At 46.2% G+C, this 17,813-nt stretch overlaps 1 protein-coding gene across 1 annotated transcript in view; it reads left to right on the top strand.

The window, feature by feature from the left end:
- SFMBT1 (Scm like with four mbt domains 1) overlaps nucleotides 1-17,537 on the top strand; it is a 52,993-nt gene extending 35,456 nt beyond the window's left edge. Inside the window, exons 14-20 of the mRNA XM_065408146.1 lie at nucleotides 6,565-6,704; nucleotides 10,152-10,261; nucleotides 12,211-12,386; nucleotides 13,147-13,325; nucleotides 13,685-13,930; nucleotides 15,270-15,398; nucleotides 17,397-17,537. Of these exons, the coding sequence (XP_065264218.1) occupies nucleotides 6,565-6,704; nucleotides 10,152-10,261; nucleotides 12,211-12,386; nucleotides 13,147-13,325; nucleotides 13,685-13,930; nucleotides 15,270-15,398; nucleotides 17,397-17,537 (1,121 nt within the window). The remainder of the gene's footprint in view (nucleotides 1-6,564; nucleotides 6,705-10,151; nucleotides 10,262-12,210; nucleotides 12,387-13,146; nucleotides 13,326-13,684; nucleotides 13,931-15,269; nucleotides 15,399-17,396) is intronic.
- Nucleotides 17,538-17,813: the final 276 nt, after the last annotated feature.

Below are 17,813 nucleotides of genomic sequence, written 5' to 3'. Positions count from 1 at the left end.
AATTGTCCTCCGAAAGTAACCTCTGCGCTAAAGACATTCCGCCGCGACTGCCATCCAAGGGCAAGCCGGCGATGATGCGCCCGTCACAGTCGCCATCTCGGCACCGAACACGGCGCCGGTCCCGGTCGAGCTCCGCCTCGGTGGACTCCCGGCTTCCCGCCGCGCAACGGGCCGCCAAACAGCCAGGCCCAGACGCGAGCGAGGCACTGTCCCAGCAGCCCGGCTCGAGCAGGCACCGGGACGCGTCGACCTCGAGGTTCCCGAGACCGCGCTCTCGCTGCCGTTCCCGGTCCCGGGATGGCGGGTACCGATCCAGATCCAGGTCTACACGGCGCCTCTCGCGGTCCCGCTCCAGAAGGCGCCGCTCCCCGACTCCGGAACGGCACCGCCCGACAGCACCGCCGTGGCCCTCTAGATCGCCGTCCTTGGCATCGGAGGAGGGCTCGGGCCTTTCCAGTAGCTATGGCCACAGAGTGCACGCCGCTAGGGAGCACGAGGCCTCTTGGCAACCACATTGGAGCCATCCTGGACATTGGCCATTCTGGACCCCGTGGGCCTATCATCAGCAAGGCCTTCCGTCCAGAACCGCGAGATCGGGCCCCTCAGGACACCGGTCCCGCTCCCCACGGCACCGCACTGCCTCCCGTGCGGAGGCCACGGTCTCCAGGCCGCCAGACAGGGTTAGAACGGACTCGGTACCGAGCCCGGCACCGTCCCTGACCCAGGCCAGGGGACGCACCCCAGAGGACCGTCCCGCCGAGGAGGAGTTGCAGGAGGACGAGGACGCACAAAAGGCCATGACCTCCTCCTCCTCACTGGATGAAGCCGTGGCGGGCACAACAGTGTCCGGCCCTCCCCCGATTGACCACCGGGCACACCAGGACTTGCTCCGCCGGGTGGCCCTCAATTTGGGGTTGCAGGCGGAGGAGACGGTTGAGCAGGAGGACCCCATGGTAGACATTCTCAGCCCGGAGGGTCCCTCCAGGATCGCACTTCCACTTATAAAGACGGTACAGTCAAATTATAAGACTGTATGGCAGACGCCAGCCTCCTCTGCGCCGACGGCAAGGGGCGTCGAGAGGAAGTATTTTGCCCCATCCAAAGGGTTTGACTTCCTCTTCTCCCATCCAGCCCCATGTTCGCTGGTCGTTTCGGCGGTCAACGAGAGGGAGCGGCATGGCCAGCAGGCCCCAGCCCCCAAGGCCAAGGAGGCGAAACGATTGGACTTGTTCGGCAGAAAGGTCTACTCGTCGGGAGGCCTCCAGTTGCGGATCGCGAACCAGCAGGCGATCCTCAATAGACATAATTTTAATTCCTGGGCATCAGTGTCTAAATTTAAGGATGCCTTGCCCCAGGGATCGCAACCCGAGTTTGCGGCCATAGTGGACTAGGGAAAGGCGGTGGCCAAGACCTCGTTACAGGCCTCGCTCGACTCGGCTGATGCGGCCGCTAGGACTATCGCGTCCGGCGTGGTGATGAGGCGCTCAGCGTGGCTGCAGGCTTCTGGTCTTCCCCCTGAGGTGCAAAACACCCTCCAAGACCTTCCGTTTGAGGGTACGGGGTTGTTTTCGGAGCAGACGGATGCCAGACTCCATGGCCTCAAGGACTCGCGGGCTACCCTCAAGTCCTTGGGGATGCATACCCCTGTGACACAGAGGAAGCCCTTCAAACCGCAGCCTCCACAGAGGCAGTACCAGCCTCGCCCTCGACACGAACCATACCGTAGGCGGGGCAGAGACAATAGGCGTAGGCGCAACAATATGCCTAACCAAGGCCAAAACCAGGGCAACAATAAGCCGCAGCCGGGAAATAAGCAGGGATTTTGAAGATGCGATCGAGGACAGCGTACCTATCTCTTCTCCGGATCCTCCCCTGTGTTTCAGGGACCGCCTGTCGCATTTTTTCCGTGTCTGGTCCCATGTAACATCAGACCATTGGGTCCTGCGCACGGTAGAGTCAGGCTATACCCTCCAGTTCTCCTCGCCCCCTCCCTCCCACCCACCACCCCCGTCCCTCTTCAGGGACCCCTCTCACGAGCAACTCCTCATGCAGGAGGTACAGACCCTCCTCGCTGTAGGGGCGGTGGAAGAGGTTCCTCCAGACCTCAGAGGAAAAAGGTTCTATTCCAGATACTTCCTCATTCCCAAAGCGAAAGGGGGCCTCCGTCCTATCCTGGACCTTCGCAAGCTGAACAAGTACTTGCAAAAACCACGTTTCCGTATGGTCTCCCTTGGTACCATCATTCCTTCCCTGGATCCGGGGGATTGGTACGCTGCCCTCGATATGAAAGACGCTTACTTTCACATCGCCATCCGCCCGGCCCACCGGCGGTTCCTGCGCTTCACCATCCAGCAGCGTCATTTTCAGTTTACGGTCTTGCCCTTCGGCCTGGCAACGGCCCCACGTGTCTTCACGAAATGCATGTCCGTGGTGGCGGCCTTCCTTCGAAAAAGACGGATGCGCGTCTACCCGTACCTAGACGATTGGCTCCTGGCGGGCCGGTCAGAGGCAGAGGTTCGCGCCCACGTGGCACTGGCGCTACAAGTATTCCGCGAACTCGGCCTGTTAGTCAATGTGCCCAAGTCCTCACTAGTCCCCACACAGAGACTGGAGTTCATAGGGGCAGTCCTGGACTTGGTGGCAGCACGGGCGAGTCTTCCCGTATCGCGATTCCTGGCGATCCAGGAGGCCGTGACCTCCATTCAGAGATTCCCCACGACCACGGCCAGATGTTGCTTACAACTCTTGGGGCACATGGCGGCATGCACCCACGTAGTTGGACACGCCCGCCTCAGGCTCCAGCCTCTGCAGCTGTGGTTGGCCCAAGTATATCGCCCCAACAGCGACCCATTGGACATGGTCGTCACGATCCCGGCTCGGGTATCGAGCGCCCTCTGTTGGTGGCTCGATCAACAGCAGGTCTGTGCGGGGGTCCCGTTCGCCGCCCCACAACCAGTTCTGACGTTAGTGACAGACGCGTCGGACTTGGGTTGGGGGGCGCACCTAGGGGACCTGCGCACTCAGGGCTTGTGGTCCAGGGAGGAACAGTTGCTTCACATCAACCTGAAGGAGCTGAGGGCGGTTCGCCTCGCCTGCCAGACCTTTCACGCCACCATAAGAGGACACGGCGTGTCAGTTCTGACGGACAACACTACCGCTATGTTTTACATAAACAAGCAGGGCGGGTCCCGGTCCTCTCCCCTCTGTCGCGAGGCGCTCCTCCTCTGGGACTTCTGCATAGCCCATTCAGTACACCTCCAGGCTGCATATCTCCCCGGGGTCCAGAACGGGTTGGCGGACCGTCTCAGCCGGTCCTATCTCATGCACGAGTGGAGGCTGAGACGGGACATCCTCCGTTCAATCTTCCTGAGGTGGGGGTTTCCCCAGGTGGATCTGTTTGCCACCATGGACAACAGCCAGTGCCCGCAGTTTTGCTCCTTCCAGAACCGCAGTCCGGGCTCTCTGGCAGACGCCTTTGCAATCCCGTGGGGCGGGAGCCTGCGGTATGCCTTCCCCCCGTTCCCACTCATCCACAGGGTCCTCCTAAAAACCCGCAGGGACAAGGCGACGGTCATTCTCATCGCCCCGGCGTGGCCACGACAACACTGGTTTACAACTCTCTTAGAACTGTCCGTGACCTCTCCGATAGCCCTCCCCCTCCATCACGACCTCATCACACAAGACCGAGGTCGCCTGCTCCACCCGAACCTGCCATCGCTGCATCTCACGGCATGGCTTCTCTCTGGCTAAGTGAGGTGGAGCACAGGTGCTCTCAGGAGGTCCAGCAAATCCTCCTTGGTAGTAGGAAGCCCTCCACAAGGGCGACCTACCTTGCCAAGTGGAAACGCTTCTCCCTATGGTGTGGGCCTCAGCACATCCAGCCCTTGCAGGCCTCGATACCACTGATTCTGGACTACTTGCTGCACCTCAAGCGTCAAGGCCTCGCCCCCGCTTCTATTAAGGTGCATCTAGCCGCCATATCGGCGTTCCACCCGGGGGAATCGGGGATGTCCGTGTTCTCCAACCCCACTGTAGTCCGCTTCCTCAAGGGGCTGGAGAGGATGTTCCCCTACTCACGCCCACCTATACCCCCATGGGACCTCAATCTGGTCCTCACTAAGCTCATGGGGCCCCCCTTTGAACCCCTGGCCTCTTGCTCCCTCATGCACCTTTCATGGAAGTTCGCGTTTCTCGTGGCCGTCACCTCGGCTAGGAGGGTATCGGAGCTGAGGGCCCTCACCTCGGAGCCTCCTTATACTGTCTTTCATAAGGATAAGGTGCAGCTTAGACCTCACCCTAAATTCCTCCCTAAAGTGGTCACGAGTTTTCACATGGGGCAGGACATCTGTTTGCCGGTGTTCTTCCCCAAGCCCCATACGGACCCACGCCATCGTAGCCTGCATACCCTCGATGTTCGGCGGGCATTGGCTTTCTATCTGGACCGTACCAGGCCTTTCCGCAAATCGACTCAACTGTTTGTGGCCATTGCGGAACGGATGAAGGGCCAGCCTATTTCGACGCAACGCCTGTCGGCGTGGATCGTGCTTTGCATACGCACGTGCTATGAGCTCGCCAACATGCCTGCACCTCAGATCCGGGCTCACTCTACTAGGGCCCAGGCGTCCTCGACGGCCTTCTTGGCGCAGGTCCCGCTCCAGGAGATCTGCAAGGCAGCCACCTGGTCGTCGGTTCATACCTTCACAGCCCACTACGCGATCCACCATCAGACCAGGATGACGCGATGGTCGGCAGGGCGGTGCTTCAATCAGTTATTCCTTGACTCCTACCCTCCTCCAATGGTAAGCTTGTGAGTCACCTAATGTGGAATGGACGTGAACAAGCACTCGAAGAAGAAAAGACGGTTACTTACCTTCTGTAACTGTTGTTCTTCGAGATGTGTTGTTCACGTCCATTACACTTCCCACCCTCCTTCCCCTCTGTCGGAGTCACCGGCAAGAAGGAACTGAGGGAAGGTCGGGCCGGCAGGGATATATATACGCTAGGGCGGGGCGCCGCTCTGGCGGGAAGGGAGACCCTGCGGGCCCGACGGGAGCCGCTGAGGGGGAAAGTTTCCGACGTTCGTGCACGCGGCGCGCGTACACCTAATGTGGAATGGACGTGAACAACACATCTCGAAGAACAACAGTTACAGAAGGTAAGTAACCGTCTTTTGCCAGCCGCCGAACTAGCGGCTGGGTGTAGCCATACCCTTAGAAGAAAGAATATCTCCTGTTAAATCACCAGCACCATTTCCTTCAGTACGGTGGAGTTTCTTTGTGGTCTGACCCGGTCTGACCCTGCCTTGCTTCTTCTGACACCTTCCCAGAAGAAGATAGCATGGGTGCAGGTCATAGACTTGCATGAGATGTAATATATAATCTCATACCATATGTTGCAGAGCCACTCACTAGTGTAGGTTTGTCATACTTCTATGCCCATTTCACCTGTATAATGCCCTCCAATCCACCTCCACTGGGACTTCCAATGTTTCAAACATATGAAGAACTTTAAATAGCCAGCTTGTGTTTTATGTTTTTGTAATAAATTTGCCATAGAAATGTTTCCTGACAGTCCCTTTTATCCCCTTTCAACTCCTCCCTCTTCCACTTTCCCCACATTGAACAATATTAAATTTCCCCAAAATGACAATGGCCATAGGTCTCTGACACCAAGTGATCAGGACCAATGACTAGCGGTAAGCTCCAGTATTTTCCATCAGGACTAGAAATGTGTGCTTTATACCTTTTGGAAAGGGAAACTGCCTGCTTTTAATGTGATTGTATCATATACTTCTAGCCCTTTTCAAGAAACCTCTTAAACTGTATTGGTGGTAACTAGAAGCAGACAGATATGCAAAAGTCAGGTACCTTATTTACTCTATCTAGTGTAAGGCTTTTGAAAGCCTATGTATTCTGGAACCTTTTAAAAATGACCTAAAATAGTAAATTCTTATGTCTGCTTTCTCCAAAAATTCTATGGCTCAAAGTACTGTGTATTCCAGTGGAAAGTTGGTAATATGCCATTTTTAATGGCATGAAACTCCCATCTCTAGCCTAGATAAGAATACATGTGACCCTAAGGCTGTAACTTGTCTGGGAATGAATATTCCCTGTTATGGGCCTCAGAATACTGACTCTTCGTAGGAAAAGGAGGCAACCTTTCTCTTGCTGATTTTTTTTTCAAGTGTTTTTTGCTGCTTAGAATGTTAGAAGTAGTTGCAGGGAATGGATCATTGGGAGAGCACAGATGAGGTGGGCAGTCAAAGGCTCATGATAAATTGCAGAGCTTTATGACTGGATCTGTTTTGGGGCTCACTTTGTTATATGGATATGGTTATATTGCCAATACATAAACAGGGTGTGAGTATGCATGTAAAATATAAGAAGTACATCTCAGCAGCATCAATTACAGTCAATGCTATCGTTGCAAATGTGACACTTTAACTCCCAAAATGTATGTGGCTTAAACTTTTTTACAAAATATTAAACTTTTCAAGAAGCCAGTCTTGGCTGGGGAGATTGCATTGCATGATCTAAATCTTTGCTGCTGATTTTCATTTCTCAGTTGTAATTAATGGAAAGTACTGCTGTCCAAAGATCTACTTCAACCACCGGTGCTTCTCAGGACCTTACCTTAACAAAGGGAGAATTGCAGAGCTGCCTCAGTCTGTGGGACCTGGGAACTGCGTTCTTGTCCTTAAAGAGGTGAGAGGGTTATGAGTGTGTGGCTGTGTATACAGTACTGCATATTAAACTCCAGAGTGACTCTCTAATTAGAGATAGGTAATGGACTAATCAATATAAGGCAAGGGTTCTCAAACTGGGGATCAGGACCCCTCAGGGGGTTGTGAGGTTATTACATGGGGGGGTTACAAGCTGTCAGCCTCAACCCCAAATCCCTCTTTGCCTCTAGCATTTATAATGGTGTTAAATATATAAAAAAGTGTTTTTAATTTATAAGGGGGAAGGGATCGCACTCAGAGGCTTGCTAGGTGAAAGAAGTCACCAGTACAAAAGTTTAGGAACCACTGAATAAGGGAATGATTATTGTTGGTGAGTGTTCTGTTTCTTGTCTAAAATTAAGCATAAGGTATTGAGTGGTTAGAGATGTGGTAAAATACCTCTGATCCACCAGAGATGTAATCATTTCATTATTATTGCATTTCTTATTTTTATGTCAAGTAAACCCTAATTAACATTACTGAAAACTACCAGCTGATGTTAGAATAGTTCAGCCCTATTAAAATCCCTATAATGTCCAATTAGTTCATAGTATTTTAGCACTTTTTTCTTTTTTTTTTCTTTTGTACAAAAAAAAAAAAGCATTTCAAGCAGCCCAAAAAGCTTCTATTGTGTTGTGTTGGAATATGTGAAATATGGTTTCTGTCCTATGAAAAAAAGTAGAGTGGTGCAAAATATTCCCAACTGAATGGGAAAGCTCTCTTTTGAAATAGTTTTTTGTATTTTGTTGCAGGGACTTAATTGGGCCTATGTCTGTGCAAATCTTCCAGATTCATGACTTTTTCACTCACACGGAGCATTGTGAGTGAAAATGGAGACATTTTCCAATTGAAAACTGCCTCGTTTCAAGAAAATATTACACAGCAAATTACATGAAAATGTCCCTTGTGACAATAGTCATTTTGCTGAATTTTCCGCAGCAATATGTCTGGGGTGCAATATCTCCTGAAATGAAATGGTGAATGTTTTCTTGGGAAGTTCCTCTAGAATATTTTCCCCACTTCAGTACAATTCTCCCAAAATGAACAGAATGTGGGTTAAGTGTGGAGTTAACTTTCAGTCCTCTGCTTTATTGCATCAAATAACAATCAGGAAGCAAAGGTCATAGGGAAGACTTTTTGGCAACCAAGCCACTTGTGACAACCACTTCTGAGTTTGATTTTAATAGAAAATTCAAACCATGCCATGTATAAAAATCACAGTAGTCTTGCATACGCTAGGAAAATCTGTAAGCATTTTCCTGTCCTTTGGTGACAGACAACATGGTGGTCAAAAGACCTGAACCCCGTCTACAGCTTCTACTATTGTTAGCATTTGTAGAGCTGCACCACTGCAGAAATGTACGTTTTTCTGATGCAGAGCAACTTTGTGTGTGTAAACACTTTGCATGAACTGGAGGGGAAAAAAAGAGTAAGCCATAGGTGAATACTGTAGCTGAGTTTTCAGAGTTAGATAAACTAATACCCTCAATAAATTTGCAGCTAAGCCGGTTAAAGATAATCAAATTGTATGCTTTGGGTTTAAGGTGACTGCCATGAGGCTTGGGAAATAGTTCATTGTAACTTATGTTGTACAGTTGGCCAGGCAGCATTATGGGGGCACAGGAGTCATCTTCCTTTGAAGCATATGGCATCAGCAACTGCCCAACGCAGGATTCTGGCTTTGATAAACCGTTGGTTTTATCTGTCATGACAAATCTGTATTCCTGTGAGAAAGCACCAGATTATAGAAGCTGCCTCTGGGAGGGACCTTTGTTGCATGTTAAATGTCATTAATTTTTTTTTTTTTAAGTAGTAGCTTTTGTGCTCATTGACTAGAGAAATGGTGTTCTCTCGTGGACAGAATATGGTACAACTGCACAAGATCCTTTGTGGAGGTGCTTTTGCAACCTTTCTAGGAGTAATGACCCTTGTTTTGTCTCTTCGCTTGTTAAATTGCAAATGTTGCTACCTCTTCCCACATCAGATTCTATGCTATGTTGATACAGGTGTTTCATTTTGTAGAGGGTGAATTGAATAGTTTAATTTGCTTCACTGTGGACTTCTACAGTCCTTTCGAGCAAGGCTCAGGGTACTCCACAGCAAGCTGAGCCTATCTATACAGCAAGGCTTCTGGATTCTGCAGTACTCCCAGTGTGGCAGACTGGAAATTCTGTGGCAGCTTCGTTTAAATTAAAAAAGGCCTGACTTTCAGAAGGGCTGATGAATACCCACAAATCCTACCAAAGTCAGTAGCAGCTACAGGTGTTCAGCATCTTTGAAAATCCATCCAGGAGTTTAATTACGAAAATAAATACTACAATCAATATAGTAGCCCTTGTGTTTATATTGATATGCTCAATATATTTTATGCTGCCCCTCCTTTTTAGTTTTTGATGTGTCTGAGTTTTGAGCTGATGCATATAATCGCCTTGTGGAAGCTGATGGGGTGAAGCTGGAGGTTTGGCAAATTGAGGCCTTTGACACCTGGGGATGTGTTTGGAGGTGTTTTGGGACTGTAGGAATAAGCATCCTATCTAGATCTTTCTGCTAAAAAGATTAGCGTGAAAATAGTTAACTATGAAACCTAAAGATGGGTTGAATGTCAAGGTGATTAACACCCCACTGACATGAGGTTGCTAGCACTTCTCAGAGCTCTTTATTCAGGTTGTCTGCAGAATCAGGAAGGCAACACTGCACTGATAAAATTGCAAATGTGAGCAGATGATCACTGCAACAAAGGCTAGAAACCTTTTTTTTTTTTTTTAATGAAACCTTAGATTGTGGTGCCCCGTTCTGTAGCACATGGCTGATTCCACAGCCAAGAAGTCATTGATTACACAGGACCATACCCTTGGGTGATACCCAGAATTATACCCTTTTTACCACCCAGTGTCTGTCTTATCTATTTAGATTACAAGCTTTTGGGGGGAGGGCCATCTACTATTCTTCGTACAATGCCCTGCACAATGGCATTCTTGGTTGTCTTTTAGGAACTACCATAATAAACATGATTAATAGTAAAAGCTCAGGAATGAAGTAGCATGCATAGGCAGCAAAATGTCACTGGCATTACCCAGGACTGCCTGAGCTTTATAATGTCTACCCTTGAATTAAGTTGGGTGATATGAGATAAGGACAGTGAATCTCCAAAAATTTCTGGGAGCTGCTGAAATCAGTAATCTTTTGGCAGTCAAATTCTGAAGACTTGGCAAGACCCTACTTACGGTCTGTTATGATTTATCATGTAAGCAGTTGCTTTTTTTTCCAAATCCCACTATGAATGAGTTTAAATCTCAGATAGTAGTGGTTTGATGCTGGTTAATTCAGATAAATGGAATTAATCTGCCAATCCACTCTAGCTCTTTAAAACATATTTACTGTACGAATAACCTAATGGGTTTTTCCCTCCTCTTTTCATTTCCATTTGCAGGTTCTCACTTTATTGATCAATGCAGCCTACAAACCTAGCCGTGTCCTTCGAGAACTCCAGCTGGATGAGGATGCTGCCTGGCATGGGCATGGAGAGACCCTGAAAGCAAAGTAAATTCCTGCCCCACATCCCAGTCCAACTGATCCCAGTAGTAATATCTTCTACAATCTACATTTTTGGTTTAACTATTTGCCTTTTAGGAAAATGACATGTGGTTTGTTCAAGACAAATAAGGACACTGCAAAACTTAACCCTCCAACTCATGCAAAATGTTTCAGGAACATCCAGCAGAGTGCAGCTGGTATGTTGTTGCTTACTGTATCAGGTGTGCTCTGATACTACTTTGATTTCAGTGTAGTATTACTGGAGTAACTAGTACAACATGGCGTGTGCACTAGCAGATCAGCAGCAAACGGGTAAAAGATTTGTAATTTGAAGATAGTTTTGTGTTTCTGCTTTGAAAGTGTCAGGGAAGGTTTTCAGGCTGTCAGCACCTTCAGCCAAATTCCATAGTGGAAAAAGGTTTCCCTTTAAATATTAGCCTATTTACAGAGCTGGAGTCAAACACTGGGAAGACCTTGGTTGGGGAATCCGTTTTACATTTTTGATGCAAATATGCTGCCCAGTGCTCCTGCTGGGCCTTACTGGTCCATGATTTCACTATTACTGAGAAACCAATATGTGGCTAGGAACCACACTGAAAGAATATTGTGATAATGTTAACATAATATAATTATTAAACCCAGCAATTTTGAGCCACTTGGTTAACTACCCAAAAGGGAAGAAGGATGGTCCTGTAGTTGAGGCACTGGACTTCTACCCAACCAGGAGATCAGGATTCTGTTTCCAGCTCCGCCACAGACTTACTGCATGACCTTAAGCAAGTCACTAACTCTCTCATTGCCTCCATTCCCCATCTGTAAAATGGACATACTTACCTACCTCGTGGGAGTTCTGTGTACTCAGATATAGTGATGAGTCCATAGAAAAGCTTATGTAAATAAAATAAATAATGTGAGAAAGGAAAGGTCAGTTTTGAGTGGCTTATTGCAATTATTAAATATATTCTTCTGATATAACAGTGAGGTCAGAGATGGGTGGGCAGGCTACCTATGAAAATCACTGCCTGTTTTTTCTCCATGTTTCCGATTTTAGGGCCAGTATGCAATTCTAAGTTGAAGAACTGTGGTCTGAGGTATCCCCAATAGACTCACTAGCATATACCACTGGATGTACTAAAAAAGCAAAGCTAGGGAATGATGCTTGACTCAGCTATACACAACACCCCCACAACATGTAGTTCCTCCATAAAATCTGTCTGCGTCATATAAGGCTAGTGGACAAATAGAAGATGCCCTTTCTTATTGCTTCATTGTCCACTGGCACCAGGGAAAACATTAATCTGTTGTCTTTAGTCAAAAGAGAAGCTGTCATTCTGGCACATAGAGCCATGGTGTTCCTAGCCTTTCCATTCCTTGATAAGTTGCTGAGTAGGTGAGGAAGAGTGGTTGGTGGCACAGGGGGTTGGTAAGGTGATGTATAGCTTTCCACATCCAGATAACCTGCCAAATGTAGCTGAGTTCACTAGGGGCTGTAAGTTATCCATTTAATGGCTGTTCAGTGGCCTCTGCAGTGAGTTGGTGGAGTTAGTCCAGATCCTAGTAAGCAGGTGTCTACATGCCAATGGACATTAATTGGCAATTTTTGCATTACCATCTTAGATTAGATGGTTTAGTCTCCATGCCCATATAAACTATGGGAATATTTCCTCCAAATTATATTGGAAACATACTAGCAGGGCAGTGTGCAGAACCTTGGCACAGCAATTGCCCTTGCTGTACTAGCTTGTTAATATTTATTCACATGTGCATCTGTCATTTTATGTTGCTAAAGGGAGGACTTGGGCTTTGATCAACAATCATAAAAACCTTCACGAGCTCTCTTCAAATACATTTTGAATATGTAATGTCTGATATTGATAATGTAATATAGCACATTTATCATAGTGAATAACAGTATTAGGACCAGCTAGAATATGATGATATTCTCCCAACGGCAGGTACAAAGGGAAGAGTTACCGTGCCACTGTGGAGGTTGTGAGAACAGCAGATCGGGTGGCAGATTTCTGTAGAACAACCTGCATCAAACTGGAATGCTGTCCAAATCTCTTTGGCCCACAGATGGTGCTAGATAAGTGTTCAGAGAACTGCTCTGTCCTGACAAAGACCAAATACAGTGAGTAGATACCAGGGTTTTTTGCCAATGTAATGATCTTCATTTAGACAATGCCTTTGATCCAGAAGGATCTCAAAGTGTGTTACAAATTATATATCACTTCATTCACCCTGATGAGCAGCCCAAATGCTAATGATATAGACCTAGATACCCATATCTTGGATCAAAACAATGATTATCTAACAGTGAACTGCAACATCATAAAACCAACTATTAACTATTCTGCATAATGTTGTATTAATTCCTGCTGCTGATTTCTAGGACAAAAACTGATTCCAGGATACTTTCATTAAAAGTTATTTCACTCCTGCCACTCTGCTTTAGAACAAGCTGCTCCATAATGTCTTTTACTAATTTGAACTCCTGGCCACAGTGAGAGTAGATTGTGCATCATCTCAATAAATCTGTACAGACCATGCCAAATCCTGCAGAACCCCATCACCACCATCTGCCACTCTATAGCTGATGACATTGTTTGCACCAAAAACTGTTCATTTGAGGCCTTTCTCAGAACTAAAGAAATATAATCTCCCTTTTTGGGGTGATTAACTTTATTAATAAACGCGTACTTGATGTATTGTATTGAAGGAAAGAATAGATCCATTCATGTTGATGTTCTCCACAGTTGGGATTTCTGTTGGAAAGCTTTCTGTGAATGATTCTGCATTCCTGAGGGCTGATAAGTGAAAACTAATGATGCTGAAGTTCCATTGCAACACAGTGCATGTGAAGCACACACCCTTTGCTTTTGTCCATGTAGCACACTATTATGGGAAGAGGAAAAACAAAAGGATTGGCCGACCACCGGGTGGCCACAGTAATCTGGAAGCAGTCATGAAGAAACCAAGCAAGAGGAGGAAGAGACGAAAACACTTCTTTGTCCATAAGAAAAAACGTTCTTCCACCTCAGTGGACAACTCTCCAGTTGGATCTCCCCAGGTATGTAGCTACAGGCAACTTGCGCAGTACAGTGCATGTTCATAGATTGGCTGTGCAGAGTCCTATTCCAACACCAAGGCAGTTTCCAGTTCCTTTAGACTCTGTGCAGCCAAAAAGTTACTGTAGATCAGAGAGACGAAGTGGCTGAGGTAGTATCTTTCAAAATCTTGTCTCTCTCAGTGGCAGAAGTTGGTCCAATAAAATATATTACCTCACCAACCTTGTCTTTCTAATATCCTGGGACCAAAATCATTACAATAGCACTGCATGCAATTGGGAGTGTAAAGATCAGAGACTATCATAGGACTTTTATGTATTAAATTTCCCATTCTAAATCTATTATTTCTCTTCTCCTTCAGGGCAGTGGGGGAGAGGAAGAGGATGACCAGGATGACATAGATGAAGAATCATTGAGTGAGGACAGTACCTCAGAGCAACAAGATGAACTGCTTGAAGAGTCAGAAGTGTCGGAGAAGAAATCACGGTCCTCCTCTCCCACGCAAAGTGAACTGTCCCACTGCCTGGCTCAGGATCAAGACAAGCGGAAGAGGAAGCTCCGGACCTTTTCCTTCTCTGATGATGAAAATAAACCCCCTTCACCAAAGGTACCTCTTAAAATACAAAATTTCTTACTTTCTCAGTGGTTTGGTCACTTCCTCAGGCGTGGGGAGGGAGATACCATTAATTCAGAATTTTCCTCCATTTGGCAGTTTGCTGTGAATTTCACTCATCATCCTGATTGAAAGTTGCTTTTAATTTCCAATGTACACCTGGAGCACTCTGTGTCCTGTCTTCCCAGTGCTAGATGCAAAGGTGACGTTCCTTGAATTGCAAGGAGAAGGTTGATAGAGCAAATGTTGGCTCTAAAGGGGGTTAATATAGCAGCTGTGATGAGCTTACTGGCTAATCTATTCACTCAGCCAAGGCCAAAATGTTGTTGTAAGAGGATCCTAGCTTTGAAAATTATTACCAAAATTATCAGCAAATTTTGGTATTTCTTAAAAATAAAAACGCCTATTTGTGATGAAGTGACAAGCTGCTGCTGTACCAAACTGTTCCTTCAGAGCTCGAGTCTGCAATTATTAAAACTTAAAATTAACATAACTGTAATGAAATGTATTTTGATTGTATCAGGACCCACCCAAAGCTTAAGTAGCATGAAAATAAGAAGGTCCAATGTGCCATTGTCAGATTGCTTAAAATGCTACCAGAAGCACTCCATAAAGTTTTCACTTCCATCTCCAATACAGGCTGAAAAGCAATACATACCACAACTTTCACTTCCACACAACCTTAATGGTAACCTCATATTCTCAGATCATCTCATAACAGTCTATTCATTTGGAAAGTTACTTTGCCCTACTATTGCCAAGGTTACACAGCTAAGGTTTTGCTTGTGTATTGTATGTGATGCTAGTCTAGACTTCTAGTGAGATACAGTGATAACCAGGGGGAGTTCTGCATCTGAATGGGAAAGATGAATTCTCCTGGCCGTGCAAAAATAAGTGTTTTCATGCCCTGCTGCTCTCTGGGAATCCAGGAGCAGAGAGAAATCCAGTAAAAGCCTGAGATTGTGCACCACCATGCCTGGTGTCAGGCAGGGACCATGAACTTGAGGGGACTAGCATTTCCCATGCTCAAAGCAGCATACAAATATTACTAATCTTCACAACTTGTCTGGGAGGGAGGAGAGGATACTACCCCAATTTAAAAAAATGTAAAATAACGAGTTTTGGGAATTTTTCCAAAAGCTGCACAGCAAGCTGTTGGCAGAGCTGGGATTTTAGAACTCAGCACTTCCTGACTTCCGATTCTTAGCATTCCGCTAAACTATGCTGCCTCTCAAGTTCAGAGTTATTTTAGGAACATGCTATGTGAACATGGCAATATTTTTGGACATGGCAAATATAACATTTTGGGGTTTGGGGGGGGCGGGTGGGTTAGGAAATAAAGATTGAAGTTGCCGAAAAGCTGCAACTGGACAGTAACCCTCTGGAATGGAGCGTGGCTGACGTCGTGCGGTTCCTCAAATCCACAGACTGCGCCCCGTTAGCCAGAATTTTCCTGGATCAGGTATGCAACACTTTTTTAAAAATACGTGAACCTGCTGCTGCATTATCTGCTGATTGACTGACCACATGAAACCAGTTTTAATTACTAAAGGGTAAAAAATGTTACTGCAGTTTTTATAATGTTTTTGATATGGCAAAAAACTTTACACTTTGTTTCTTACAGCTCGTTCTAGACTAGAGGCGTTCGATTATGTTCCATTGCTTGCTGAATGTTTTGCTATGTGATGCATTTGATTTCCAAAACTGACTTGGGAGAAAACTGATATGCAGCAACTAGAACAGGTCACAATGAATTCAGTGGCCTGTTTGAAAGAGGATATAGAGCTTGTTATATTGACCCAAATAGCACTCCCAATATCAAATGATTTGTAAATATTGTACCATTTACTATAAATAACACTTGCAGAGTGCTTTGTAAACCTTAAAGTTTGGAGACTGCTAAATATTTATTTTACCAGGCATCACACAGTGCTTTGCTGATGCACTAACAAAGAGGGAGTGTGATAAATAAAGTGGGGGATAGCTCCTTTTGATGGACACCCAGCCAGCCAGTTAGCTGTAAAATCCCTCTTGGTACCTGTTCTTTACTTGCTTTACCTGTAAAGGGTTAAAGTCCCCCAGGTAAAGGAGAAAAAAAAAGTGGGCATCTGACCAAAAGAGCCAATGGGAAGTCTAGAACTATTTTAAATAGGGGAAAAAAACTTTCCCTTTGTTGTTCTCTGGGCTGCAGGAACACAGAGCAGCAGAAATGCTGTGTAAGGTTTGAACCAGGTATGAAAAAGTATTTTCCATAGCTAGAAGAAATAATTTGAATAGGGAATGTTTAGTTAGACACTATCAGGTTTATTTCTTATTTTGGTTTGTGGCTCTCCTCTGTGCTAACCCCTGATGCTTTTGTTTGCTTGTAACCTTTAAGCTAAACCCCCAAGAAGCTAGTTTGAGTGCTTAATTTTTGGAATTGCTCTTTTAAAATCTAGCAAATGCCTATGTTCCAGATGTATTTTCTTTCTTTTTGTTTTAATAAAATTTACTTTTTTTAAGAACAGGATTGGATTTTTGGTGACCTAAGAGGTTTGTGCATGTTGTTGGATTAGCTGATAGCCACAGCTAATCTCCTTCGTTTTCTTTCTCAGCTCTTCCCTGGAGGGGGTGAAAGGGCTTGAGGGTACCCCACAGGGAGGAATTCCCAAGTGCTCCTCCTGGGTTTGCATTTGGGTGATGGCAGCGTTTACCAAGCCAAGGTCAGAGAAAAGCTGTATCCTTCAGAGTTTAATACAAGCCTGGAGTGGCAAGTATTAATTTTTAGAATCCTTGCGGGCCCCCACTTTCTGCACTCGAAGTGACAGAGTGGGGATTCAGCCTTGTTTATCACAGGGAGTCATTAGGGCAAGAAACTTTAATGCATATTTAAGAGGGTATCAAAAACACAGCACAAAAGTGAGAATCCTTTTAATGTATTTTTTCGTATTACATCTATTTTTCAAAGGTAGATTTTGCAGTCTTGCCTGTTAAGTGCTCAGTACTACAAATTGCCCCTCCTGGGTGGTGAACACGAATTTTGCTAAGGGCATAATATGAAGGCTGTAGGTGTTATTGAGGGTGTAATTTGGCCTGCACAACCTGTATTACAGTGTGGGGATGCATGAGAACACAACCCAGATTGCTTCTCTGAACACAGATTGAGTTTGCAGGGCTAGAAATTAGGGGGGAACATACCATTACTTGTAAACTGAATACATTTTCTTTGGAACCATTGAGACAGTAAGGATGAAACCATATGATACCTTATTTAGACAATTTAGAATGGACCTGCACTTCAAGATGAGGAAGGAAGGAAGCAAGTAGGTAATGAGAGGGAGATTTCTAGCTAAGTGAAGCAGCACAAGTGAAAGAGCAAATTCCTAGGGGTATGAGCTGAAACTTAAGGAAGCCAAAATTTGAATGGGAGTAAATGAGCAACTAATTCTGCCTTATCAATGTTCTGTTTGTCTCCTGACAGGAAATAGATGGTCAGGCGCTTCTCCTGCTCACCCTCCCCACTGTTCAGGAGTGCATGGACTTGAAACTTGGGCCAGCCATTAAACTTTGCCATCACATTGAAAGGGTCAAACTTGCTTTTTATCAGCAGTTTGCTAACTGAGGGGTGGCCAAATGGAAGTGGACCTTTGGAAGCACAACTGCAGCAACATGCTCCTCCCTTTCTGGCGGGGAAAGCCAAATGGAGTTAAACTGAGGCTCCAGTTCTGCTGACCTACAAACATCTGTTCAGCCACAGTTTTGCACTTTGAGGGAAGGAAGACAACATCTGGAGCAAAATGTCAATCAAACATAGCAGCTACCCTACCAGCTGGCTGCTAGCTTGGGAACACGAGTCTCTCACTCTGTTGATCACGTCTTTTTTAATTTTTTTAAAATG

The sequence above is a fragment of the Emys orbicularis genome, chromosome 7 (genome assembly GCF_028017835.1).
Source record: "Emys orbicularis isolate rEmyOrb1 chromosome 7, rEmyOrb1.hap1, whole genome shotgun sequence".
In the NCBI taxonomy this organism is placed as follows: Eukaryota; Metazoa; Chordata; order Testudines; family Emydidae; genus Emys; species Emys orbicularis.
This window is presented reverse-complemented; position numbering and strand designations above follow the sequence as displayed.